The sequence below is a fragment of the Fukomys damarensis genome, unplaced genomic scaffold (genome assembly GCF_012274545.1).
Source record: "Fukomys damarensis isolate Sample0158 unplaced genomic scaffold, DMR_v1.0_HiC HiC_scaffold_19, whole genome shotgun sequence".
NCBI lineage: Eukaryota > Metazoa > Chordata > Mammalia > Rodentia > Bathyergidae > Fukomys > Fukomys damarensis.
Genome location: NW_022900931.1, coordinates 58105528 through 58114626, shown reverse-complemented (window position 1 = coordinate 58114626; position 9099 = coordinate 58105528). Strand labels below are relative to the sequence as shown.

At 54.0% G+C, this 9099-nt stretch overlaps 1 protein-coding gene across 4 annotated transcripts; it reads left to right on the top strand.

Annotated features, from left to right (window-relative positions):
* The first annotated feature begins 6 nt into the window (after window positions 1–6).
* Window positions 7–8162, top strand: Yif1b (Yip1 interacting factor homolog B, membrane trafficking protein). 4 transcript variants are annotated; one of them, XM_010632810.3, is made up of 8 exons: window positions 27–97; window positions 371–671; window positions 5578–5816; window positions 5894–5998; window positions 6090–6168; window positions 6265–6322; window positions 7295–7450; window positions 7529–8162. In XM_010632810.3, the coding sequence occupies exons 3-8, from the start codon at window positions 5613–5615 to the stop codon at window positions 8043–8045; spliced, it is 1119 nt and encodes a 372-aa protein (XP_010631112.1). In that variant the 5' UTR covers window positions 27–97; window positions 371–671; window positions 5578–5612; the 3' UTR covers window positions 8046–8162. The 4 variants fall into 4 exon arrangements, with proteins under 4 accessions (XP_010631111.1, XP_010631114.1, XP_010631112.1 ...); XM_010632809.3 differs by lacking the exon at window positions 371–671 and having other exon boundaries at window positions 7–97; window positions 7529–8161; XM_010632811.3 differs by lacking the exons at window positions 27–97; window positions 371–671 and adding an exon at window positions 689–982.
* The last annotated feature ends 937 nt before the right edge of the window (window positions 8163–9099 follow it).

Below are 9099 nucleotides of genomic sequence, written 5' to 3'. Positions count from 1 at the left end.
CCGCAGCGGCGGTTAGCGAGGTCACTACAGGTCAGAGTTCACGAGATCAAGGACTCGGAGTTTCGAGGTGTGCACAGCGTAGAGATGCCAGGTCCAGGTAGGGGCGTATGGGGGTAGATTCTTTAAGAAATTCCTTTAGATTTTAAAAGAAAACAACCCGGAGAAGGATATTGTGTGATGTCCAAAGAAACGCGACTTTCATTCATTTGCTGTTAGCGATCTGCCCTCCTCTGCTTCTCACCCTTGTGAGTCTCCCCAGTGCCCCGGAGATGTTGCCCACGCCCCTTCCATGCTTACCCCTCACTTAAGATTGAACCTGTATTTACTGTACTGTGAACCTCCTTTTCTGATCTCTGAATTTGTTTTTCAGTTCCTTATCTCCATACGTGCGCTGTGCTGCTTTTCATTTATCCATTCAGCATGTCTTCCCTCGCCTTCCCGTGCCAGGCCCTGTGTTGGAATTTGAGTGCCCAGCACTAAGCAGCATGGCTCAATTCTCGCTCTCAGAGTTCAGTGGGAAGACAGACACTTGCATAGGAAACGACCAAGTCAACAAGACATTTGAGGGGTAGTAGGGATGTGAAGACAAAAATCTGGGACCTGACGAGGAGTTGAAGAGACCTCTCTTTTGAGGAGAAAGGGATGAGCGGTTTCTCTTTTCAGTCAGTAAGGTACCTGGCTAGCCCTGTGGCGAGTGACCCAGGGGATACAGCAGTGCCCAGTCAGCGCTGTTCCTGTCCTCATGCAGCTGCCAGTAACAGCAGATGACAGTGATAGGCTCGAGTAATGATGCCGTGGTGCAAGGGCGCAGGGGTAGGGTGGGATGTTTAGGCGGGGTTGGGGACGGGATGAGGGGGCGCAGGCAGAGAAATCCATTGTGGGAGCCCAGAGGTGGCATCTGCGTGGGTTGTCAGTGCACATCCTGGAAGAGGGTACATGTAACCCAAGAGCAGTTACCTGGAAGGAGATTTGCAGCCAGAAGGTAAGGCAAGAAAAGAAATGGACAAAGGAGTATTGATTTAGAAGCTGTGCAAGTGCTCAGAAGGGAAGAAAAGCCCTGGATATTATGGTTAAGAGCTGGCGGGGTTGGTGCTTTCTGTGAAGGAGTGAGGAGGACATCAGAGCGGAAGCAGAGGCCTGAGTGCAGGCGCTTGAGGGAGGGAAGATATTCCAAGATGATAGCGTGGTGCTGCTGGTTCAGAAGCCTATGGGAGCACACATCCAGAGAGGAGGCCACTGGGGCTGGGGCAGAGATGGCTGGCAGGGCTGGTCACACAGGGCCTAGTAGGCATTTGGATTTGATTTTCAGTGGCCACTTCACTTGCACTTAAAAGGATTATACTGAGGCCAGGTTTGGTGGCTTATGCCTGTAATCCCAGCACTCAGGAGGCTGAAGCAGGAGGATCGCTGGGAGTTCAAAACCATCCTGGCTACACAGTGAGTTCCAGGGCAATCTGAACTACATAGTGAGACCCTGACTGAAACCTCCCCGCCCAAAAAAAAGGATGATAGGACTTGGCATGGTGGCCTGCATCTGTAATCCCAGCACTCAGGGAGGCTGAGGCAGGAAGTTCACTGCAAGTTCAAGGCCAGCTACATAGTGAGTTTAAGCCCAGCCTGAACTACATAGAAAGACCTTGTTTCAAAAAAAACCAATAACAAATAAATAAAAGGATCACAGAAAGCCAGACATGGTGTGGTATGCCTGTGATCCCAGCCCTCATGAGAGGTTCAGACAAGAGGATTGCAAGTTCAAGGCCAGCCTGGACTAAACAGGGAGACCCTGTTAAAAAAAAGAAAAATGCTGAGCATGGTGGCGCATACTCTCTGGAAGATTGAGGCAAGAGGATGGCATATTTGAGTCTAGCCTGGGCAATTTAGCAAGATTGTTTCAAAATTTAAAAATTTTTAAAAGGGATTGGGGCGTACTTCAGTACAGAGGCCCTGGGTTCAATCTTCATTACTGTTACAAAAAAATTAATAAGCCAGGTATGGTAGCACTTGCCTATAATCCAGCACTCACCTGTAATCCTAGCACTTGGGAGACTAAGGCAAAGGATTGCCACGAGTTTGAGGCCAGCCTGGGCTACCTGGTGAGTTCAAGGCCAGCCTGAACTATATAGCAAGACCCTGTCTCAAAACAAAACAGGGCCAGGGATTTAGCTCGGTTCCGCTGCCTGCCTCAAAAGCGCAAGGACCCACGTTCAATCCTGGTACTGAACAACAACAGCAAACAATATATATACATATATTAAAAGGATTACATGCTGCCCATTGAAGTGAAGGTTGGTGGGTCGAGGGATCAGGTAGGACATTTAAATCCAGTTAAATCCTTGACAGAGTCAAGGGTGGATCACACTGGGGTGTAGTGGGTGAGGACTAGCCAGCACTGATGTCAGACAGAGCGGAAGTGGGGGTCTGGAGCCTGAGGTAAGGGCCCTGGGACAGCTGGGGGATTCCAGGAAGGGGCCACACCTAGGTCTCTCGCTGGGAGACAAGTAATGACTCTAGGTGGACCCCAGAACCGGAGGCGAACCTGATGGTGAGAGCTCCCTGTAGGTGAAACTGCTGTAGGTGAGAGGTGGAAGACAAGGGTAAGGGTGCCAAACTGGGTTGCCTATTTGTGGGATCTGGAGAGTGGTCAGTTAGGAGACTATCAGCTTCCCACAGGCAGAAGACTTTGTCGCTTTGCTGGGTCTGCGGTGCCTGTTGTGGAACCCTCACGGCTGAGGGTGCCCAGTGCACATCTGTTGGGTCAGACAGGTAAGAGAAATAGGTGCCTACAGATGATTCAGAAGTAGAGAAGTCAGCCAGGTGTGGCAGTGCCACCCGTAATCCCAGCACTCAGGAGGCTGAGGAAGGAGGATCTGTAGTTTGAGGCTGGCCTGGACAAGGTAGCCAGGCTGTGTCTCCAAAAAATAAAAGAGAAAAGCAGAGACTCAGGTTGGTGTTAGGACCAGTAGCACCAAATGCTCTCATGGGCTTGATTCAGGTAAGAGAGAACAGTGGCTTCAGCCCTGATCTGTGGAGAGGCTTCTAGGAAGCTGGGTGACAGCAGAACTCAGTGTACTGAGGGCTGCCAGGCTGACAGGAACGAGGGAACCTTGCAGTGAATTTTTAGGAAGCCGCCCTTGGGCCAGAAGTGGGAGAAGGACAGGAAAGTGGCATGTGGGAGAGCAAGGCAGAACCAATGTTGTTTGCTTTGAGAATGAAAAGACCATTGTTTTTAGGCTATAAAAAAATTGAGGGGGTGGGATTTGGTGGCATAGGCCTATAATCCTAGAACTTGGGAGGCTGAGGCAGGAGGATCACCAGTCAGAGCCTAGCCTGGGCAACTCAGCAAACCCTGCCTCAAAACATTAAGAAAGGACTGGGGATGTAGCTCATTGTGAAGCCCATGGGTTCAATCTCCAGAGCCACGATGGTGGGGAAGCGGGTGCCAGAGAAGGCTGGGAGCTGTAAGTTGACAATTAGTGCGGTGGACTGGCTGCTTCCTGTGGGCTGAGTAGTTGGTGAGCATCACTTCGCCACCTTACAGTGCTGCCTAGCTGGACTCTGAACTCCACTACACGGAGAGCTGGGGCAGAGAGCCCTGGATGTGGGTAATTTGGTCTCTCCCCACCCCGGCAGATCTCACCCTGTCCCCTGCCCCCTGTGTGTGGCACATAGGAAGTTCTCAGAAAGGGTTTGCCTTGTCAGTGTTGCGTGATGCTCAGGAGCCGTTCCCTGAGCGCACACACAAACACACCCACGCGTGCGCGCACGCACAACGGAGAGCTGGGGCAGAGAGCCCTGGATGTGGGTAATTTGGTCTCTCCCCACCCCGGCAGATCTCACCCTGTCCCCTGCCCCCTGTGTGTGGCACATAGGAAGTTCTCAGAAAGGGTTTGCCTTGTCAGTGTTGCGTGATGCTCAGGAGCCGTTCCCTGAGCGCACACACAAACACACCCACGTGTGCGCGCACGCACACACACACACACACACACACGCACACACACACACAAACACCCTGCCTCCCCATCTCAACAGACAGCTGCCTCACTTCCCCAGCAGTCAAACCAGGACCTGGGATGGCAGCTATTTCCCCCAAACGCCGACGAACACGCCTCCCAGAGTCCTGTCCCTCCTCCCTGCGAGTGCTACCCAGAAACAGCCTGTCCCTGTGCCCCCATCCGAGCCACCTCAGCATCCGCCACTCTCCTTTCCCTGTTCCCTGCCATTTGCTTCCTCCATGAAGCCAGGGGAACTTCTGTGGGTTTGTTTGGTTTTGTTCTGTCTTGTTTGGGGCTTTTGTTTGTTTTTTGAGACAGGATCAGAGTATATACTTTTGACCTTGAATTTACTATGTAGCCCAGGCTGGCCTCATACTCAGGGTGATCCTCCTGCCTCAGCCTCCCAAGTGCTGGGATTACAGGTATGTGGCACCACACATGGCTTTTGTTTGGGTTTTGCTGTGCCTTCCACCTGCTGGGAAAGCAGTCTACCACTGAGCCACACCTCTAGCTCTGACCTTTTTACAAGCTCTTGAAACCTGGCTGTGCCTCATACCTGCATGATTTTTGTTTTGCTTTTGAAACAGGACTTGCTATGTAGTCCAAGCTGGCCTTGAACTCACTATGTTGTTCAGGGTAGCCTTTAACTCATGGTAATCCTCCTGCCTCAGCCTTACAAAAGCTGCCTGTGTGATTTTGAGAAGGGCCTCTTTGGGTCTCCCTTTTCTCCTCTGCAAAACAGAATGAAGAAATAGGGTGCTGTGAGATTCAGTGAGCCAAGGTGTAGCGATGGTAACAGGGCCTGGAAGTTGGTGGGCACTCTGCCAGGGCTTAATTACTGTGTACTTGTCAGACCGACCTGGGCTGGACTCCTGCTCTGCCACTCAGTTTGGCTGTTCGCATGTCATTTAGCTGCCTCAGCCTTGGTTTCCACTTCTGCAAGATGGTGTGGCCATTTATTCATTCATCGGGTTCAGACTGAGAGTCTCTTCTAACCCTGATCTGGGGCGCAGGCTCACCATCCCGTGGGGGAAATGGAATAGAATAAATAGCGATTCTGTCAGCTGCTGCTGTGTTCCTCCTGTGGACGTAATGAAGCTGGAAGGGGGAAAGAGTGCTGCAGAGGGAGATGCTGTTGCCAGCCAGGTGGTTGGGTTGGAGAAAACGCCATTCAGCAAGACCTCAAGGGGGAGAGGAAGGAGCCATGAGGGTGTAGAGCAAGAGTATTCGAGGCAGAGGCACAGCTAGTGCAAAGGCCCTGAGGTAGCAGAATGACATTGTGTCATAAGATGCCCCAGTGGCTGCAGTCAAATAACGGGCAGTGCAGAAGGAAATTGGAATGGAGACCTCATGTGTTTAACACAAAGCTTTGTATAGGATTTGACCTCAGAAGAGAGTAGCTGTGATCATTATGGTTGTTATTATTTGGATGGAGGATGGATGGATGGATGGCAGAGCCCGTACCTGACAGCCCATCTGACATTAAAATCAGGGCTCTGTCATGGTGACCTGTCCCCACTGTAGTAGGAGCAGGCAGGGAGAGTTCCTGCATAATGAATGAGCTCCCTACCCTCTTCTCCTGTAGCCTCGAAGCGGAGGATCCCAGTGTCCCAGCCGGGCATGACAGACCCACACCAGCTTTTCGATGACACGAGCTCGGCACACAGCCGGGGCTACGGGGCCCAGCAGGCAGCCAGTGGCCTGGGCTACCCCGCCACCTCTACCTCACCCCAGGCAGCCTTCCTGGCAGATCCCGTGTCCAACATGGCCATGGCCTATGGGAGCAGCCTGGCTGCACAGGGCAAGGAGCTGGTGGACAAGAACGTGAGTGGCCGGGGTCTGGTGGGAGTGGGGGGCAGCGGAGGCCACAGGGGCTCAGGCTTGAGCTCTCTGCTTCCCAGATCGACCGCTTCATCCCTGTCTCCAAGCTCAAGTATTATTTTGCCGTGGACACCGTGTATGTGGGCAAAAAGCTGGGCCTGCTCGTCTTCCCCTACCTGCACCAGGTGAGTGCACCGCCGAGAGCTGGGCCGCAGCTGGCCTGTGAGCAGGCAGCGGGTGCCTGCCGTCGGGTCCTGCCCACTCCTTTCTCCACAGGACTGGGAAGTGCAGTACCAGCAGGACACCCCGGTGGCCCCCCGCTTTGACGTCAATGCTCCAGACCTCTACATTCCAGGTCACGCCCTGCCCGCCGCCCCACAGCTTCCTCCCTCTGGTGGGCATGTGGTGCTTCCTCCTCTGTCTGACCAGTGTCTGTGACTGCCTCCTACAGCAATGGCTTTCATCACCTACATCTTGGTGGCCGGCCTTGCACTGGGGACCCAGGACAGGTAAGGGAGGTCCAAGGTGGGGTGGGGTGAAGTGGGGTCAGTGGGCCAAGGAGCCATCAAGGAGGTTCCAGTTCTCCTGTTAGAACAGCCCCGCCTTGCTCCCAGTGGACTCGAGACTGAGCTCTCCCTGTCACTCTGGCACGTGACTATCTCTTCTCTTTCTCCCACCCTTGTGCAGCCTCGCATCCCGTGTGACGGGTGACCCTCCAATCTGTCCTTCCTCCTGGCTTCCAGCCCCAGACCCGCCTCTTCTTCATTCTGATCTAAACGAGCTGTGTGTGTGTGTGTGTGTGTGTGTGTGTGTCCCTGTCCTCACTCCAGAAGCAGCAGAAAACTTTGAGAGTGGGCCCTGGCCACACCCCACCCTGCCCTGCCTGGCTGCCCTTACCCCTGTGATGCCCCATCACCCTGTTCCCTCCCCCTCTGCACCGTCTCCCCAGGGCCTTTGCACTTCCGCTCTCTTGGCTCAGGAGTATGTCCTCCCCTGCACCACCCACCTGCACCTGCTCGTCTGCCACATCTCTCATCCAGAGTAACTTCCTTGCCCCAGCCTGGGCCAAGCCCATGCCTTTCCCTCTTCCTTTCCTCTTTGGCACTGAAAACAACTGTTGATTCACTGTTGAAGCCCTGGGCATAGGGCAGAGACAGAGGCCTTCCTCCCGGCCCAGCTGCTTACTCCTTCTGGCCCCAGCTTACTCTCTGTCTTCTGAGAAGCCCCCTCTGTCACTCTCTCCTGGCTGCATCGGGCACAGCCCCCTGCAGTCCCCTCAGCCCAGTCCTGACTCTGCTGGCCACCACTGTGTGGAGACAAGTCTGCCTCCTCCCCGGAGTGACATTTCCACGAGGACAGGCCCAGATCCATCTTGGTCACCACTGGTTCCAGCCCCACCTCACACCCACACAGAGCTGTCCCCAGGTGACGCTCAGGGACATCCTGAGCTGCAGCTGCTTGACTGAACTCGGTGCCCACAGGTTCTCCCCAGACCTCCTGGGGCTGCAAGCAAGCTCGGCACTGGTCTGGCTGGCCCTGGAGGTGGTGGCCATCCTGCTCAGCCTCTACCTGGTCACTGTCAACACCGACCTCACCACCATCGACCTGGTGGCCTTTGTAGGCTATAAATATGTCGGGTGAGTACTTTTCACCCTGCTTGGCACCCCCGGCCTGCAGGCCCCTTCCGCGCCCCAGCCTCCTCTCTCTCCCTCCAGCATGATTGTTGGCGTACTCATGGGCCTGCTCTTCGGGAAGACGGGCTACTACTTGGTGCTGGGCTGGTGCTGCGTCTCCATCTTTGTGTTCATGGTGAGCTGGGGCTCAGTGTGTGTGGGGCTGGGGTCCCTGGGGTCTCCATGCAGATGTCAGGGAAGGGATTTAGATCAGAGCCACACTGAACTGAGCAGGGCAGGAGGGCTTCCTGGAAGAGAGAGCATCCAACCCAAGGCTGGAAGAAAAGCAGCACCCAACCGGCTGCAGGGGGTTGGGGTTGGGTTACCCAGGGAGCCGGCTCTTGGCTGGGCTCTTACCCTTGCTGCACTCCCCTTATGTGGTAGCTTCTGGCCAGAATGTCCCTGGAAGGAGATTCTAGGAGCCCTTCCCGCTGGAGTTGGGGGCTATTTAAGGGCAGTGGAGCCTAGTGGGCGTGGGTTGACCCCAGGCTTCACTGGAATCGGGGCAGGTTACTTCCCCTGTCCAAACCTCAGTTTCCCCTTTTGTTTAATGCGATGACGAGTGCGCCTTGGTACTGGGAGGATTCGTTTTGAGCATGAGGAAAAACAGTGCAAATGTGATGGCCGGTGGCTAAATCTGACCCATGGGCAAACTTTGACTTGAGAGCATTATTTATAATTTTTTTTTTGTATTGGTACCCGGGATCAAACTCAGGACCTTGCACTTGCAAGCCAGGCGGCAGAACCACTGAGCTAAATCCCTGGCTCCGTTTTGTTTTGAGACAAGGTTTTGCTATTGTAGCTCAGGATGGCCTTGAACTCACTATATAGTCTAGGCTGGCCTTGAACTTGTGATCTTCCTGCCTCAGCCTTCTGATTGCTGGGATTACAGATGTGTGCCACAGGATGTCTGGCTATAAGCTTTTAAAAAGAAATTGGAGGCCGGGCATAGTGGCCCACGCCTGTAATCCCAGCACTTGGGAGGCTGAGGCAGGAGGATGGATCACTGAGAGTTGGAGACCAGCCTGGGGTACATAGTAAGTTCCAGGTCAGTCTCAACTACATAGTGAGACCCTGTCTCAAAAAAAGAAAGAAAGAAAGAAATTAAATTGGAAGTGTTTTAGAAAATAACCTTGTCTTGAAAAATTGTCATCTGGGGCCAGGTGTGGTGGTACATGCCTGGAATCCTAGCGCTGTGGGAGGCTGAGGTAGGAAGATCACAAGTTTGGGTCCAGCCTGGGCAATTTAGCAACTTGGTGAGACCCTGTCTGAAGTTAAAAAAAAAAACAAAACTAAAAAGGTCTGGGCATGTAGCTCAGTTGGAAGCCCCTGGGTTCAATCCCCGTAAGGCAAAAAAGAAGATTGTCATGCAGTATTCTGGGGGTGTAGCTTGGTGGTAGAGCAGTTGCCCGACCTGGTTTCATCTCCAGCACGGAAAGCAAACAGATGTGTCTTGGCCAAGATGAGAGGTGGGCAGCAGCGGACTGGCTCCCCACCCGCTCGGGCAGGGCACCCACAGGGAGGAGCCCGGGGCTCCCTGGGCCTGGCCTGCAGACTCCCCTCAGGCTGCCGAGGGGCAGCCTGGCCCCTGGGTAGGCAGGGCAGAGGCGGCA

Coding starts and splice junctions, on each gene's coding strand:
- Yif1b (XM_010632809.3), top strand. Junction 5,817..5,893: donor AGGAGCTGGTGGACAAGAAC/GTGAGTGGCCGG, acceptor TCTGCTTCCCAG/ATCGACCGCTTCATCCCTGT. Junction 6,169..6,264: donor TCCAGACCTCTACATTCCAG/GTCACGCCCTGC, acceptor TGCCTCCTACAG/CAATGGCTTTCATCACCTAC.